The sequence below is a fragment of the Eubalaena glacialis genome, chromosome 15 (genome assembly GCF_028564815.1).
Source record: "Eubalaena glacialis isolate mEubGla1 chromosome 15, mEubGla1.1.hap2.+ XY, whole genome shotgun sequence".
NCBI lineage: Eukaryota > Metazoa > Chordata > Mammalia > Artiodactyla > Balaenidae > Eubalaena > Eubalaena glacialis.
Genome location: NC_083730.1, coordinates 53,120,818 through 53,138,985, shown reverse-complemented (window position 1 = coordinate 53,138,985; position 18,168 = coordinate 53,120,818). Strand labels below are relative to the sequence as shown.

At 38.7% G+C, this 18,168-nt stretch overlaps 1 protein-coding gene across 3 annotated transcripts in view; it reads left to right on the top strand.

Annotated features, from left to right (window-relative positions):
* The window catches only part of LAMA3 (laminin subunit alpha 3), a 233,763-nt gene that overhangs the window by 180,151 nt on the left and 35,444 nt on the right, over positions 1-18,168 (top strand). For 2 of the 3 annotated variants that reach the window (XM_061170275.1, XM_061170277.1), the window contains 12 exons: positions 4,138-4,248; positions 4,361-4,472; positions 4,687-4,854; positions 6,300-6,496; positions 7,669-7,785; positions 8,775-8,929; positions 9,209-9,350; positions 10,194-10,296; positions 12,269-12,385; positions 12,471-12,650; positions 13,201-13,343; positions 17,931-18,101. In XM_061170275.1, coding sequence (XP_061026258.1) covers positions 4,138-4,248; positions 4,361-4,472; positions 4,687-4,854; positions 6,300-6,496; positions 7,669-7,785; positions 8,775-8,929; positions 9,209-9,350; positions 10,194-10,296; positions 12,269-12,385; positions 12,471-12,650; positions 13,201-13,343; positions 17,931-18,101 — 1,716 coding nt within the window. The remainder of the gene's footprint in view (positions 1-4,137; positions 4,249-4,360; positions 4,473-4,686; positions 4,855-6,299; positions 6,497-7,668; positions 7,786-8,774; positions 8,930-9,208; positions 9,351-10,193; positions 10,297-12,268; positions 12,386-12,470; positions 12,651-13,200; positions 13,344-17,930; positions 18,102-18,168) is intronic. The other variant, XM_061170276.1, reaches the window with a different exon arrangement.

Genomic DNA, 18,168 nt, shown 5'->3' with positions numbered 1-18,168 from the left:
CCTAAGCACTGCTTTAGCTGTATTCCACACATTTTAAAATGTTGTGTTTTCATTTTCATTCAATTCAAAAGATTTTCTAGGGAATTCCCTAGTGGCCTAGTGGTGAGGATTCTGGGCTTTCACTGCTGTGGCCCGGGTTCAGTCCCTGGTTGGGAACTGAGACCCCACAAGCCACGCAGCGTGGCCAAAGAAAAAAGAAAAATTTTCTAATTCCTCTTGTGACTAGAACTGTATTGTTTAATTTCTAAATTGGAGATTTTCCAGATAACTCTCTGTTACTGATTTCTAGTTTAACTTTTTTGGGGTCAGAGAACATACTTTATGATTCCAGTTCTCTTAAATGTGTTGATGTCTGTTTCATAGCTCAGAACATGTACTATGTACAGTTGGAAAGAAGGTGGTCAAGAGGGTATCCTAAGAAGTACTAGGGCCGAAAGTGCCCCACGGGCCAGAGTCAGGCTCCCTGGGGGGAAAACGGGGGCTCTTCTGCCTATAAATGGAGGCTGAAGAAGCAACCTTGAAACTTTCCAATTCCCATTGTTGGGCAATGGCTGTATGAGAACCTAAGAAAGGACAACCTTGCAGCCAGGATGTGGACAAGACTCACAAACCAGGATCTGTGCTGAAATGTGACATTCTCACTATTACCATAATGTGCAGGTCCTAAGCTGTCAATGTAACATCTGGTCCTGGACTGGGGGTTCTGGGGTGGGAGTGATGATGACCACAAGATCACTGGACAGGGCACAGAGAGTGCAGGGAGAAGAAGAAATCTCCCTCTCAGAAGGAGCCTGCAAACACTGTAACAGACAGATAATAAGAAAGACATGCAGCAGAAGCAACAGTCAAGTGATGAGTTCCCTTTAGAGAAAATGAAAATCATAGGACAATCTGAAAATTACTTTAAAGAATAACATCCAGTAGAAGGAACAAGAAATTAGAAAAAAATTTAAAACACCAGAAACCAAACAAGAAGAGGTAAATATGAAAAGATCTAAGTAAAACTTGTGGAAATGAAAAAATATACTCAAAGTAAAATAAATCAGTAGATGAGATAAACCCTGAGCTAGACATAGTGAAAGAGGGTTTGGGGAACGTTTAATAAGTGCTTTTGGAATGAGGGCTGATTGTAAACCATTAGTGGCTATGGTTGAGTACATACAGCAAAAACTAATGCTAGAAAACTGGTTCTTTTCCATCCCATTAGGGTAATTTTAGTGCATGGCTTGCAGGCTTAATATGGAGAGGAGGGGGGAAAGTCTTTATGTTTTCAGAGAAAAAGAAAAGCCACTTGGGTTACTTTGATGTCATCAGTACAACCCTGCATTTTTTTTTTTAAAATATTTGTTTATTTATTTATTTATGGCTGTGTTGGGTCTTCGTTTCTGTGCGAGGGCTTTCCCTAGTTGTGGCAAGCGGGGGCCACTCTTCATCGTGGTGCGCGGGCCTCTCACTATCGCGGCCTCTCTTGTTGCGGAGCACAGGCTCCAGACGCGCAGGCTCAGTAGTTGTGGCTCACGGCCCCAGGTGCTCCTCGGCATGTGGGATCCTCCCAGACCAGGGCTCGAACCCGTATCCCCTGCATTGGCAGGCAGATTCTCAACCACTGCGCCACCAGGGAAGCCCCAACCCTGCATTTTTTCAATGAAGGGAAGGAAACCAACATTTTGGTATCCATCCTATGTGCCAGGCTCTGTGCTAAGTGCTTTCCTTACGTCTCACAACATCCTATGAGGAAAATAGTGTTATTTTTATTTAACAGGCCTGTAAAAGCTAAGTAACTTGCCTTCAATCACACAGCTAGTATGTGGTGGTTCCAGAAGAATTCAAGCCAAGGTGAAATTTCTTTTTTTGTTTTTTTGTTTTTGGCAGCTTTATTTGCTATAAGCAAAAATCAGAAACATCCCAAAAGTCTGTCAGCAGGTGAAGGCATAAATAAATGGCTGTACATCTACAAAGTGGAATACTAGTTTGCAATAAATTGTAATGAACTACTGATGCATGGGTGAATCTCAGAATAATTACTCTGACTGAAACAAGCCAGACCAAGAAAAGTTCATATCCTAATGAGTGTGTGTGTTTATGTGTGACAATCATAAGTTGTGCACAGTTCTAGAAAATGAAAAGTAATCTAATAGTGTTTGTTCCTGGTGATGGGGAAGGAAGTGTCAGGGAGAATCGGGGGGAGGGGTTACAAGGGGCATGAGGAAATGTTTCTTATCTTAATTGTGGAGATAATTTCATGGGTCATGTGTCAAAACATATCAAATTGTGTACTTTAAACACGTGCCTTTTGTTGTATGTCAGTTATACCTCAGTAAAGCTTTTAAAAAATCAAATGAACAAAAAGAGAAAGAGCCTCATTGACCTGTGGGACAACATCAAGTCACCAAACCTATATGTAATTGTTGTCACTGAAGAAAAAAGAAGTAAGGGGCCAAAAAATATTTGTGCATTTAACGGTAGAAAATGTTCCAATTTTGAGGCAAAACTATTAACTCACAGCTCTAAGAAGTCCTGTGAATTCCAAGCAAGGTACAGAATAAAAGTCTCACTAAAGCCCACCATTAATTAATTGCTTTAAAAACAAAAATAAGTTGACATACTTAAAAGCAGGCTGAGAATAAAAAGATGCATTACAGAAAGGGGAGCAAAGGTAAGAATGACTTTTGTCTTCCTGTCTGCAAAAATTAAAAATAAAACATCTGAAACAATCAGGGCATTGTTGCATAAATTCCAGTTTGTCCCCTAGTGCAGATTATAATAAAACAGAATTAATAAAATCTACATGTGTTAACCTGCTCTGTGAATGTAGAAAGTCACAGAAAATTGTAACCTTTTTTTGACAAAATAAAAGAATATCTACTCACGAAAATGTCAATCTGTTTTTATAGATTTGTATGAACTTGAGGAAAGTGTAAAAAAAATCCAACAGATAATTTTGTTCTCTGTAACCTCTGATGTCTGGGATTGGTGAGGGTTTTGAAAGTAGGGTGATTGATTGTCAACCATTATTCATACACAAGATGAAATTCTAAAGACCATGCTTTACCCACTATACTTCTTACTTCTTATACTTCTACTAACACTCTTTAGAATGATGTGCCTCATTTGCCTACAACAAAATTAAAGTAGAACTATCTTCTTGCAACATCACACAAACACTGTGAAAATTCAGTAGTAATATGTACGAGAAGGCAACTAATTTTTTGAACAGTCGTATGTATGTGACATTTTATAATGCATTAGCCCACTTACCACTGAAAACAACCCAGCAGCTTAATATTATAATCAGCAATATACAGATGAAGGAGATAAGGCCCAGTGAGCTTATCTATTAAGTGGTGAACCTAGGGTGTGGACCTGAGCTGGAAAGCCTGTGCTCTTTTACCCAACGCTGGTTCTCGTGTGCAAATAGAGATAATAATTTTGCTTTTTCTTGTAAAAATTCTCAATTTTTTTCCAAAAAATTGAAAATATTTACTACTCTAGATATTATATGAGGCAATGTCACACTCTAAAAGTAATGAGGCTGTTGAGTTCCCCAAAAAGGACAGGGGACCAGGATTTGGGTCCTGAAGCAATCAGTAATCACCTGTACTGCTGTGGCATGGATGGGTCACCCAACTTCTTTGGGCTTCTGTTTTCTCATTTTTTTTCATACTGAATAAGGGTATTCAATTAAATGAGCTACAAGTTTCTCTCCTGCTCTATAATTCTTTGAATCTAACGAGTCCTTGAATAGAGTAGCCATAGGCACTTCTTTTTAGTATTATCAGGTAACATAGAGGTTAAAAATAACTGAACAATTCTTTATAATAGAATCTAAACCTTAATACATCAAGTAAGTGGCATCACCCTCATTTCTATAAGGTTAGATCGTTAATTCAAGTAAAGTATCTCTTGTCTCTTCATGTCTTTAAATTTTACTACTTTATTTTAGAGCCATATTGCAACTTACATCAGAAATTTATTCTTCATGTGGCCTATTTCAAAGAACCATATTTTTTTTCCTAAGGATCAGCATTGGTCTTGCTAAATGAACCTTTTCACATCATCACCAGGTTTACCAAGTTGGTAAGACTTCCCTCCAAATTTCTACTCTAAAGTGAGATTAACTTTGTATTTTACTTTCAGAGCCAGTTGCTCAGCTACCATTCCACCGTTTCAAATCGTAAATCAAAACTGGATGGCCTGGAAAAAGAACTGAGTAACTTGAATCGCGAATTTGAAACTTTGCAAGAAAAGGTAATGTGTTAGGTCAATAACATTAACTTTTTTTTTTTTTGCTTTCAGAATATTGTTAGTTTTTTCCTCCCATCAACTTAATTCGTTGCTCATCAATTTGTTTTTCATATAGGTTCAAATAAATTCCAGAAAAGCTCAAACATTATATAACAATGTTGATCGGACAACCCAAAGCGCCAAAGAGCTGGACACGAAGATTAAAAATGTCATCCGGAATGTGCACAGTAAGAAGAGTTACTCAGCCCAATTAAACATCTTTCATATTACTTTGTAGCCTTTGTTGTACAAAGAAAGAGTTCAACATTATGAAAAAGAGCCTGTAGTGATACTAAAAAACCAATATGAACCCTCCATAAAAATCTCGGCCTTTTCTTTTTTTTTTAGTAGTCTGCTGGAGTCCAGAATTCCCAGCTTAATAAACTGCTTGATGTTTTCCAGTTCTTGTGAAGCAGATCTCTGGGACAGAAGGAGAGGGAAACAACTTGCCTTTGGATGATTTTTCCAGAAAGCTGGCGGAAGCGGAGCGCATGTTGAGGGAACTGAGGAACCGCAACTTTGGGAAGAACCTGAGGGAAGCAGAAGCTGAAAAAAAAGAGGCTCAGCTTCGTAAGGACCCTCCCAAATTCTTGCATACAATCCGTTCTAATTGGTTTGAAATACAGTGTGCAGAGTGCAATATCTAGTCACCGGTGCCAGGTGGAGGGGCTCGTCTTTTCAGCGTATATTACTGGTAGAGGATCATGTGGTGAAAATAGGTAGCCCCTTCAGATTACTGAGAAGCCATAGGACAGAACAACATTTTTTTTTTTAATTTATTGAAGTATAGTTGATTTACAATGTTGTGTTAATTTCTGCTGTACAGCAAAGTGATTTCAGTTATATATTCATTCTTTTTCACGTTATTTTCCATTATGGTTTATCACAAGATATTGAATATAGTTCCCTGTACTCTACAGTAGGACCTTGTTGTTTATCCATCCTATGTATAATAGTTTACATCTACCAATCCCAGACTCTCAATCCTTCCCTCCCTCCCCACTCCTTGGCAATCACAAGTCTCCTCTATGTCTGTGAGTCTGTTTCTTTTTCATAGATATGTTCATTTATGTCATATTTTAGATTCCACATATAAGTGATATCATATGGTATTTGTCTTTGTTTGGCTTACTTTGCTTAGTATGATAATTTCTAGGTCCACCCATATTGCTGCAAATGGCATTATTTCATTCGTTTTAAAGGCTGAGTAATATTCCATTGTATATATGTACCACATCTTCTTTATCCATAGAATAGAATATCTTACCATCATGCAAAAAAAAAAAAAAAGTTTCTTCTTGGATATTAGACACTGATACCTCTTGTTCCTTTTTAACTGCATTTTCATTCTTCTTTCATTCATCTCCACTCAGCTCTCTCATATCATTTTTAATGGTCACCTTATCACCATTGAGGTTTTGAATCATACATTGATATTAACACTACTGTTACCTCCCAAAATGAATATACTAGAAATTAACTGAACATATCTAAAGTTTTGGGTTAGGGAAAAAGCCTCATTAGCTCAAAACTGTAAGAAATAATAATTTGGTGTATATTTTTCCAAATACTGACCTTTATTCTCTAGTAAAATGATGTATCAGTGGTTACAGATAGTAGCAGTTCTCTTTTAGCATTTGTATTGTTTAAATTTAATATTAACCTTGGCTTTTAGCTGCAAGGAGACAGTTAGTAGAAGGAGCATGTGCTTTGTGCTCTGCAGGTCAAGTTCAAGTCCCAAGGCTGAAACCTTGTCACCCAATTTCTCAGGCCATCCATTTTCCTATCTGAAACATGAGGATGATAATTACTGTTTTCATGTGGTTGTCACGAAAGTTAAATGAGACAGTGTGTGCATAGCATAACATAAATGCTAGTTTCCTTTCCTGTTCCCTTGCAAGTTCAAGGAAAACCATGAAGTGAGTAGAAACTCAATTCTCCTTCTGTAGTCTTTATAAGTTAGCTTCCAATGTACTCATCTCTCAAGTGGAAAACAAAAAGGTGATGTATTACAGTGCTGATTCGGATAAGGAGCTGGCTGGAAAACCACCAGGTGGAGAACAATGGGCTTGTCAAGAATATACGAGATTCTTTAAATGAATACGAAGCCAAACTCAGTGACCTCCGTGCCGCTCTACAGGAGGCCAGTGCCCAAGCAAAGCAGGCCACCGGCCTCAACCGAGAAAACGAGAGGGCTTTGGAATCCATCAAGGTGAGGTCACGGTCAGAATCTGCACGGTTTGGTTAATGACAAGGATGAGGGAACAGGAATCTTTATCGTTAATAAAGTGGCAGAGCCAGGCAGCTGTCTTTACGGGAAGCCCTAATCAAATAGGAGCGAGGCATTAAATGCAAAATCAAAGTAGTTGCTACTCCTCAGCGGCCAGAAAGTTTCTGAACTTAAACCACAGAGAAAGTAGAGCAAATCACTTCACCCCCACCCCTGGCTGATAGAGTGCTGGACCAATAATGCTGCCAAATAGGTGAGAAATTAATATTGTTATAATTAATTCAAAGTGTACAATGTATGCTTTAAATAACTGACTTTTTGTGTCATATATGTAAACATCATTATCAGAATCACCAGCAAAGGCATTTTAAGCCATTACTTGCTTTATAGGAAATAAGTCAAAATACAGGCCACATGCAGGAGTTGCAATGAGAATTTAAAGCTCGAATTCTGTAGTGTGTATTTCAGTGGTGAACACTGTAGGCTAAAACAACAACAAAAGTGTGAGGGGCTATGAAATGACAGTAAGATCAAAGTGGAATAACATAGGACTGAACACCCCCCTCCAAAAAAAACCCAGGAATTTCGTAAAAGACAATGACTAATATCTTCGCAGATGGTAATATGGTTAACTCCCAAAGCCTCTTCAGGTAGTAACACCTCTGTTGGAAGTCACTGATTTTGCCAAGGGGAAGGGAGCAGGATCCAATTTTACGGGTCCCTGAACTCTGGCAGCCTCCACCCTGGCATCCTAAAGTCCTGTGTGTTTCCTTATTGAAGTGTCCCAACATCTTCGTTGGGACCGGCATGTAGATGGTTGGTGCTGATTTCCTTAGTTAAAATCCCTCGTTCTGATCCACTAGCCAGAGCTTAATTATACATCCACCTCATGGGCCTGGTTGACCCCAGTGTAGAAACCTTCTCCAATGTGACAACGATTGTTTCATTGGCATGTTGTCTGTGGAAACTATGACAACACACCTACACAACAAATTGAACTGATGTCTCATGGCTTTGGAGTTTCCTAGATGACCTTTAAGTGCAAGAAGACATTCTGACTCTGAAATTACTTCTATGCTGTTGTCCAATAAATATGCCTGTGCCTTCTGACAATATACCATGAAGCTCACAGACATTCTTTTTATTCTCTCCAGAGACAAGTTAAAGAAATGAATTCCCTCCAGAGTGACTTCACCAAGCATCTAGCCACCGCAGACTCTTCCTTACTACAAACTAATGTTGCCTTGCAGCTGATGAGTAAAAGCCATGAGGTAGAGGCAAAACTTGTTCTCTAGAAAATTGAAAAGCATTTAATTTATGTTTCGAGGAAACTATGAGATCCACTAACCAATTTTTTCTCCAGTATATGTCTTTTAGATGGAAGAAAATATACCAGAATGTTAAGAGTGGTTGTCCCTTGGGGGAGGGGTGAATGATGTATCTTCTTTATATCTGTCTCTATTATCTAATTTGCCAGCAGTGAGTGAATGTTACTTTTGTGATAACAAAAAAAATGTGGTGCTATTTTTAAAATATCATTTTCATCTATAAGATGATGAATAAGGTCTGAGGATCTAATGTAAAGCAACATGACTCTAGTTAATAACACTATATTGTATAATTGAAATTCGCTAAAAGAGAATTTAAATGTTCTCACCCCCACTCCCAAAAAAGTTAAGAGGATAAAATATGAGCTGATTGATGTGTTAACTCAGTGGGGGAATCCTTTCACAATGTATGCGTATATCAAATCATCACTTTGTGCACTTTAAATATCTTACAATCGTATGTCAATTATACCTCAGTAAAGCTGAAAAACAATTAAAAAATAAAATAAAATAAAATATCAGGCATACATTATTAACAGAAGACATTTAGGACTGGTAAAAGATTGACAACATTTCTTAGCAGCCCATTGGTCATTTTGAAAATTTCTTTTATTATTGCTATTTCTAAATCAGAAAAAAGGTATTTTGGTTTAGTACAACTATACACTAATGATAATAATGAGCTTTTATAAAATTTATCAAAGTGGGTACCCACCATATGGAAAATGTTCAAAATGGTGGTAAAACTTGGGAGAATATTATCAGCGTCAATATCTCAAGTAACCAAGGAGTAATTGGTGTGGTGAGTGGGCTCAGAAAACAGTTTCTCATTGTTGCTTCCTGGAAACGTCATTTACGACAGAGGTCAAGAAGATGGCATATACATGCTTTGCTTAAGTTGACACTACCTCTTGTTTACTTGGAAAATATAGGAATATGAAAAACTAGCTGTCACTTTAAATGAAGCAAGACACGAACTAAGTGACAAAGTGAGAGAACTTTCCAAATCGTCCAGTAAAGCATCCCTGGTGGGGGAGGCAGAGAAGCATGCGCAGTCTTTACAGGAGCTGGCGAGGCAGCTGGAGGAGTGAGTGGCCGGCCTGGCGGGTCTAACTGCAGGGGCTGCTGGAGCCTGGTGGGAAGGCCTCTCAGGGGGAGTGGGGTCTCCAGACCAGGGTGGAGGGTGGCACCCAGGGCCCAGGTCCGAGCCCGACCAGCTGCAGGGGCCTGATTCCCAGCTGCATCTTTGGGGCAGAGCTGCAGAGCCTGCATCCCCAAGTCTCCATCTGTCAAATGAATGGGGAGGTTAGGGGGCTCAGTCGCAGGCAGGGGGGCCGCTGGAGCCCTCTCCTGTGCCATTTTCTAGGATCAAGAGGAACACTAGTGGGGATGAGCTGGTACGCTGTGCCGTGGACGCTGCCACCGCCTATGAGAACATCCTCAGTGCCATCAAAGCAGCCGAGGACGCAGCGGACAAGGCCACCAGCGCGTCTGAGGCTGCCCTCCAGGTGAGCACCTGCGCTGGCACCTTCTCTCCAGGCACTCTGGAGACGACTCATTTTCCTATCTTCTTTCTGTGTGCACCAAGGAATAGAAAAAAGCATTATTTTAGACCAGAATTTGTTATATAGAATAGACTCGAACTTGCTCTAGATATAAGTCATTTCTGTATATACTTGGCTGTTTGATAAATGTAGCCCACTTTTAAAAATCATTTGTAAAACCAGATAGAAATCACACTGATTATTGATTTTGAACCGTGAAAGTATTATACCCTGCTTCTTACCAGGTATGTTTTTATGCTGTGGCTGAGTATTGAGTATTAACATTTACCAAAGAAGAGAAATTTTTGTACACAATTTTATAACCATTTATTTCCTGTCATTTGTCTTACACCTGGGCATGTCTGTGGAGTCCTATGGAATCTTAAATGCATCATATAATATTCCTGTATCTAAAAATAAAGAACAAATTATTAACTATGAGAGAATTAGGGGACAGACCTCGGAAGGTTGAAGATTTTTATCTCCCAAAGATTAAAAGCCTAAAAGCATTTCAGCTCTGTCCTCCATTACTGCAGAGGGTATTGTACAAGTGACAGTGAGAAAATGAGAAGGTGTCACACAATTTGTCATTATATCAGCAGAGATGGGTCCGCCTCCCCAAGCCACAGAAGTCTTCTTAGAGCCCTGACTGTATCTTTTAAGGAACAGTCTTTTTAAGCCTCCTCCTTACCTTCTAACCTCATTCTTTAAAGATTAAAGATAAGGGCTTTGGGGTAGGATGAAAACTCTTACACTATATTTCCTAAGGTGTATCACATTTAAAGCTGATAAACACTTTGCTTTCAGACAGTGATAAAGGAAGATGTTCCAAGAAAAGCTAAAACCCTGAGTTCCAACAGCGATAAACTGTTAAATGAAGCCAAGATAACCCAGAAGAAGCTACAGCAAGGTATTGAGGGTTAGGGTGGAGGCTGGGATAGTCAAAGACTTGGAAACAACCTATGAGACCAGGAGAGGCAGCCCTAGAAGCAAACACACTTCTTGAATCTCAGTGTCCATGCAAATGATACTTTGCAAACTCATAGCTAGGATGTTTCTACCCAATATTCTAACATATACCAAATTAACTAGAACCTCATAAATCTAAGTAAATCTTGAGGCTGATAGACCTGTTTGGGACTGGCCTTGGGTTTGCGGGAGGGGATTCTTAGTTTAATCCCATGTGGACCCACATAGCATTGAGGTATGTACAGTGCTGCTTTCTTACTTAAGGCCCAGGTAATTAGTTTCAGGTCATTAGAGCAACTGCTTCAAAATTTCTTAAACCCTAAAATCTTAGCACCTGAAAGTACCAAAAATCACTACCACTATGGAGCATGAAGATTTTTAAATTTTTGTCTTTGAAATTTTTCTACTTAATAATTTGATTTTTTAAAAAATAATTAAACTGTCTCGATCTCACCAAATTCCTGTGTTCAGAAAATGCTGTGTCTTGATTTTCTCTGGTCTCCTGTGGTCATTCATAGCTGAGCAGCCATCCAAGCTCATAGCCCTCATTTACCTTCTTCATCCTTTCAAAGCAGTTAGATGCCTTCTACCAGTAAATAAATACATTTATTTATTTATCTTTTTTCGTTTTTAAAAATTAAAATGAAAAATAAATATGAAAACAGGAAAAAGAAAATACAAAACAATATGTAGTCATTTGTCTAGCAAATTTCAAAAATTAAAATTTCCTGGTATGATGTCTGCTCTCTATAAAATTTGAGCTAAGAGGTGAAGATATGTGTTTTTAAAAGGATTAGGATACTGGACTTCCCTGGCAGCCCAGTGGTTGAGAATCTGCCTGCCAATGCAGGGGACACGGGTTCGAGTCCTGGTCCAGGAAGATCCCACATGCTGCGGAGCAACTAAACCCGTGTGCCACAACTACTGAGCCTGTGCTCTAGAGCCCACGAGGCACAACCACTGAGCCCGCATGCCATAACTACTGAAGCCCGCGTGCCTAGAGCCCGTGCTCCACAACAAGAGAAGCCACTGCAGTGAGAAGACCGCGCACCGCAACGAAGAGTAGCCCCCCTCGCTGCAACTAGAGAAAGCCCACGGGCAGCAACGAAGACCCAACGCAGCCAATAAATAAAAATAAATGAATGAATGAATGCATGCATGCATACACATGAACTTAAAAAAAAAAGGATTAGGATACTAACTACATTGTTATTTAAACCAGTCCTGGAATCACAGTTTAAGCCATATATCGTCAACTTGATCTTAAAGCATTCACTGGTCATTTTCCATGACCCCAAAGTGGCAATATTATCAGCTAGGAATGTCTATGAACTCTGTTCCTTTTACTAAATGTCCTTAAATTTGTTAGTTTGGAAATGAGCAGAAACAATGCCTACTGTGTGTGTGAGTTTGCTCCAGCGAGGCTCTCTTAACAACACTCCTTTACTGTACTTTTGACTGAAGGGGCATCCCTTATGCATTATTCATTCATTTGTTCATTCATTCATTTGTTCCATAAATACATACTAATATTAAGCCCCAGTGAGTGCCAGACATGGCACTATGTGCTGGGACACAGCAGCGAACAAGACAGACACATCCCTTTTCTTTGCTAAGCAGAGACTTTCGCCCTGAGCAGAGTGGAAGTTAAGCCTCCCTCTGAGTTATTACGCCTCTCCCTTTCCTCATGTGCATTTCCAAGGAGCCTGGTACCACAGGCTCTATATGCTCCTGGCCTCTGTAACTGGAGGACCTGTGGGTCTAGGTGCATGCAGTGGGCATCTCGGGGATGACTCCTAAGATGCAGGTCTGCTCAATGCTGTGCAGACCTTGGCTACTTCAGGGGTCACCAATACCCACGGAGGATCAAGATCTTTAGGGTAATTGCCTCTTGCTGCTTTATTTTATTTTAGAAATCAATCCGGCTCTCAACAACCTGCAGCAAACTCTGAAAATTATGACCGTTCAGAGAGGGCTGGTAGACACCAATCTCACGACCATCCGCGATGATCTTCGTGGGATACAGAGAGGTCAGCAGCTCCCTAACCCACTGGACTTGGCTTCTTTTGTCAAACATTTTAGATACTTACCCCTCCCTGTTTGTGTGTGCATTAGATGACATCGATGGTATAATCAATAGTGCAAAGAGCATGGTCAGAAATGCCAACGACATCACAAATGATGTTCTAGATGGGCTCAACCCCATTCAGACAGACGTGGAAAGAATTAAGGATACCTATGGGAGCACCGGGAGTGAAGACTTCAACAAGGCTCTCACTGATGCAGATAATTCAGGTAGCAGGCATTCTCTGCCCAGGACATATTATCCATTTTCTCCATCAGTATGTGCTTTGGTTAGTTTTAATTTTTCCCTGGTAAAGTCTGATCTTAGAAATTAAAATATTAAAAACAACTTCACATAATCTATTCAAAGAGTATGGCTATTCTGTTAGTTAAAAGGACCAAGTAGGATTTTTGAAAAAAATCCATGAACATTGCTATTGATTTTCCCTTTTATAGAGTGGAGATATAGGTCCCTGAATCATGAGGAATTGAATTATGATTAATATTAAAGATCAAAAAGCAAAGATTTATTTTTTTATAGTGGTCAAGAAAGATGATTTGATATCTAGATTGCAGAATAAGATCAATGATGTATTTATATAGAAATATGTATAATATATATTTCTATAATATAGAAAATGTATTACCTGATTCTCAGTCATCCTGTCCAACGTTTGGGACCCAGACATACCACTTGACAAGTACTATCAATGAGAACATCTGTATTTAACCTTTTCTCAGCTCACAATGACAAATTTCTGTTTTGTAATCTCACCAACAGTAAAGAAATTAACCAACAAACTGCCTGATCTTTTGAGCAAGATTGAAAGTATCAACCAACAGCTGTTGCCACTGGGCAACATCTCTGACAACATGGACCGCATACGGGAGCTAATTCAGCAGGCCAGAGATGCTGCGAATAAGGTAGGTGTGTCCCCACATTGCCAGGCACCAAGGCTCATTCTTTGATAAGTTACTCCATTCATTAAGAAAGGAAAGGTGTCTATGTACTCAAGAACTGGTTGTCTTTCTTTTTTTTTTTTTTTTTTAATTGATTTTTTGGCTGCGTTGCATCTTTGTTGCTGTGCGCAAGCTTTCTCTAGTTGAGGCGAGTGGGGGCCACTCTTTGTTGTGGTGCGTGAGCTTCTCATTGTGGTGGCTTCTCTTGTTGTGGAGCACGGGCTCTAGGCGCATGGGCTTCAGTAGTTGTGGCATGCGGGCTCAGTAGTTGGGGTGCATGGGCTTAGCTGCTCTGTGGCATGTGGGATCTTCCCGGACCAGGGCTCGAACCTGTCTTTTGTTGAAGATATTTGCATCTATATTCATCAGTGATATTGGTCTGTAATTTTCTTTTTTTGTAGCATCTTTGGTTTTGGTATCAGGGTAATGGTGGCCTCATAGAATGAGTTTGGGAGTGTTCCTTCCTCTGCAGTTTTTTGGAAGAGTTTGAGAAGGATGGGTGTTAGCTCTTCTCTAAATGTTTTATAGAATTCACCAGTGAAGCCATCTAGTCCTGGGCTTTGGTTTGTTGAATCACAGTTTCAATTTCAGTGCTTGTGATTGGTCTGTTTATATTTTCTATTTCTTCCTGGTTCAGTCTCGGACGGTTGTGCTTTTCTAAAAATTTGTCCATTTCTTCCAGGTTGTCCATTTTATTGGCATAGAGCTGCTTGTAGTAGTCTCTTAGGATGCTTTGTATTTCTGCAGTGTCTGTTGTAACTTCTCCTTTTGCATTTCTAATTTTATTGATTTGAGTCCTCTCCCTCTTTTTCTTGATGAATCTGGCTAATGGTTTATCAATTTTGTTTATCTTCTCAAAGAACCAGCTTTTAGTTTTATTGATCTTTGCTTTTGTTTTCTTTGTTTCTATTTCATTTATTTCTGCTCTGATCTTTATGAGTTCTTTCCTTCTGCTAACTTTGGGTTTTGTTTGTTCTTCTTTCTCTAGTTCCTTTAGGTGTAAGGTTAGATTGTTTACTTGAAATTTTTCTTGTTTCTTGAGGTGGGCTTGTATTGCTATAACCTTCCCTCTTAGAACTGCTTTTGCTGCATCCCATAGGCTTTGGATCATCGTGTTTTCGTTGTAATTTGTCTCTAGGTATTTTTTGATTCCCTCTTTGATCTCCTCAGTGATCTCTTGGTTATTTAGTAACATATTGTTTAGCCTCCATGTGTTTGTGTTTTTTACGTTTTTTTCCCTGTAATTGATTTGTAATCTCATAGCGTTGTAGTCAGAAAAGATGCTTAATATGATTTCAATTTTCTTAAATTTACTGAGGCTTGATTTGTGACCCAAGATGTGATCTATCCTGGAGAATGTTCCATGTGCACTTGAGAAGAAAGTGTAATCTGCTGTTTTTGGATGGAATGTCCTATAAATATCAATTAAATCTATCTGGTCTGTTGTGTCATTTAAAGCTTGTGTTTCCTTATTAATTTTCTGTTTGGATGATCTTGTCCATTGGTGTAAGTGAGGTGTTAAAGTCCCCCACTATTATTGTGTTACTGTCGACTTCCTCTGTTAGAGCTGTTAGCAGTTGCCTTATGTATTGAGGTGCTCCTCTGTTGGGTGCATATATATTCATAATTGTTATATCTTCTTCTTGGATTGATCCCTTGATCATTATGTAGTGTCCTTCCTTGTCTCTTATAACATTCTTTATTTTAAAGTCTATTTTATCTGATATGAGTATTGCTACTCCAGCTTTCTTTTGATTCCCATTTGCATGGAATATCTTTTTCCATCCCCTCACTTTCAGTCTGTATGTGTCCCTAGGTCTGAAGTGGGTCTCTTGTAGACAGCATATATATGGGTCTTGTCTTTGTATCCATTCAGCAAGCCTGTGTATTTTGGTTGGAGCATTTAATCCATTCACGTTTAAGGTAATTATTGATATGTGTGTTCCTATTACCATTTTCTTAATTGTTATGGGTTTGTTTTTGTAGGTCCTTTTCTTCTCTTGTGTTTCCCACTTAGAGAAGTTCCTTTAGCATTTGTTGTAGAGCTGGTTTGGTGGTGCTGAATTATCTTAGCTTTTATTGTCTGTAAAGCTTTTGATTTCTCTGTCGAATCTGAATGAGATCCTTGCCAGGTAGAGTAATCTTGGTTGTAGGTTCTTCCCTTTCATCACTTTAAATATATTATGCCTCTCCCTTCTGGCTTGTAGAGTTTCTGCTGAGAAATCAGCTGTTAACCTTATGGGAATTCCCTTTTATGTTATTTGTCATTTTTCCCTTGTTGCTTTCAATAATGTTTCTTTGTCTTTAATTTTTGTCAATTTGATTACTATGTGTCTCGGTGTGTTTCTCCTTGGGTTTATCCTGCCTGGGACTCTCTGTGCTTCCTGGACTTGGGTGGCTATTTCCTTTCCCATGTTAGGGAAGTTTTCAACTATAATCTCTTCAAATATTTTCTTGGGTCCTTTCTCTCTCTCTTCTCCTTCTGGGACCCCTATAATGCAAATGTTGTTGAGTTTAATGTTGTCCCAGAAGTCTCTTAGGCTGTCTTCATTTCTTTTTATTCTTTTTTCTTTATTCTGTTCCATGGCAGTGAATTTCACCATTCTGTCTTCCAGGTCACTTATCCGTTCTTCTGCCTCAGTTATTCTGCTATTGATTCCTTCTAGTGTATTTTTCATTTCAGTGATTGTATTGTTCAACTCTGTTTGTTTGTTCTTTAATTCTTCTAGGTATTTGTTCTTTAATTCTTCCAGGTCTTTGTTAAACATTTCTTGCATCTTCTCGATCTTTGCCTCCATTCTTTTTCTGACATCCTGGATCATCTTCACTATCATAATTCTGAATTCTTTTTCTGGAAGGTTGCCTATCTCCACTTCATTTAGTTGTTTTTCTGGGGTTTTATCTTGTTCCTTCATCTGGTACATAGTCCTCTGCCTTTTCATCTTGTCTATCTTTCTGTGAATGTGGTTTTTGCTCCACAGACTGCAGGATTGTAGTTCTTCTTGCTTCTGCTGTCTGCCCTCTGGTGGATGAGGCTATCTAAGAGGCTTGTCCATAAAATTTTTTCTTAATTAAAAAATTTTTTTAATGAGTAGGAGTTTTCCAGGTGACAAAAAGCAGAAGGGCATTGCATAGAGTCAGGATGTGTGGGGTATATGGAGGGTAGAGGGCTAGTAGAAGAGAAGGGCATAAAATGAGCCTGTGAGTGTAGGGGAGGGGAGCTCCATCAGTCATGGGCACCTTGGAGAGACTACAGCTCATGCATCACTAAGCCCCCCTGCCTGATGCCTTGCATATACAAGGTCCTCCATAAATACTTAAATGCTTGGGAGATAAAATGTAGAGTTGGTGTAAGTATCATTCCTAGAGTTATTCTTTAGATTGTTAGAGAATATTGTTAGAGAATTTATTTTCTGTGTTTTAATGCAGAGCTACTCAAGGGGGTCCAAAGACCAGAGCTAGTCAGAGAACTTTTATTACTGCTCCGTTATATATAAGTACAAAATTGAGAGTAAATGTTTAGAAACTTTCAATAATTTGAATTGCTTCAACATCCAAGCATGGGATCAGTGGATGTGTATTTTGCATACCTCCTTTATTTCATTTTTCTAGTAATTTAATTTGTCATATATTTTATAAAAGTATTGATCCAGGGCAGAGTAGAGGGAAAAAAATAGTCCTTCACCCTGAGTTTAAGAAATGTATTCTAGAGAACCCTGATGCACATATTTTTAAGGACTGAATGCCTGTAATAAATGCAGACATAACATGTAATATGTTAATGGCAAATGGTTCCTTAAAGAGTTCTTTTTTTTAAAAAATATTTTTGATGTATTGTACATCTACTCTATGCCAGGCATCATGCTAAGTGCTTCCATATATGTTAGCTCATTTGCACAAAAACCTTCTAGGCTTGGAATAATAATAATTATTATTATATTTATATAATATTAATCTTATATATTAATAGGGCTATAATACATATTAATAAGGCTAATATATTAATATCATAACCCTATTATTAATAATACTTTGCATATAATGTAGTTTTATATTATACCATAATATATAATAATATATTAATAATAGGATTATAATATTAATATTATATTAACCCTATTAATATGTATTATAACCCTATAAATATAATACCCTATATTATAATAATATATTATCTAAAGCCCATATTATTCTCTGTATTAATATTTTATATTATTATTATTATAGAAATATTATAACAATAGGGTTAATACAATATTAATATTATAACCATCATAGTGATAATAATAGTAATAATTTATTATGTTGATTATTGTTGCCGGCACAGAGGACTAAACGCGCTTCCCAAAGCCCCTTGGCTGAGGCAGGAAGAACACAAATGCTTTATTCCGCATGCAGCTGAGTGTAGACTCCAGGCCTAGGAGGCATCCACACTCCTTTGCTCCCTATCATAGCAACTTGGGAGCAGCTACACAGTCACAAGCCACCACCCTGAGCACCCTCACCTTCCTCATCTGGAACAGCTAACACCCTGGATCTTGTCCCTCGCAGGTCGCCATCCCCATGAGGTTCAACGGTAAATCTGGAGTGGAAGTCCGGCTGCCAAATGACCTGGAGGATTTGAAAGGATACACATCTCTTTCTTTGTTTCTCCAAAGACCTGAATCAACAGAAAGTGGGGGGACCGAGAATATGTTTGTGATGTACCTCGGAAATAAAGATGTAAGTATTGCTTTGACGTTCCTCTTGTTTTTGAAACAGAATATGGTTTTTGAGATGCATGACACGA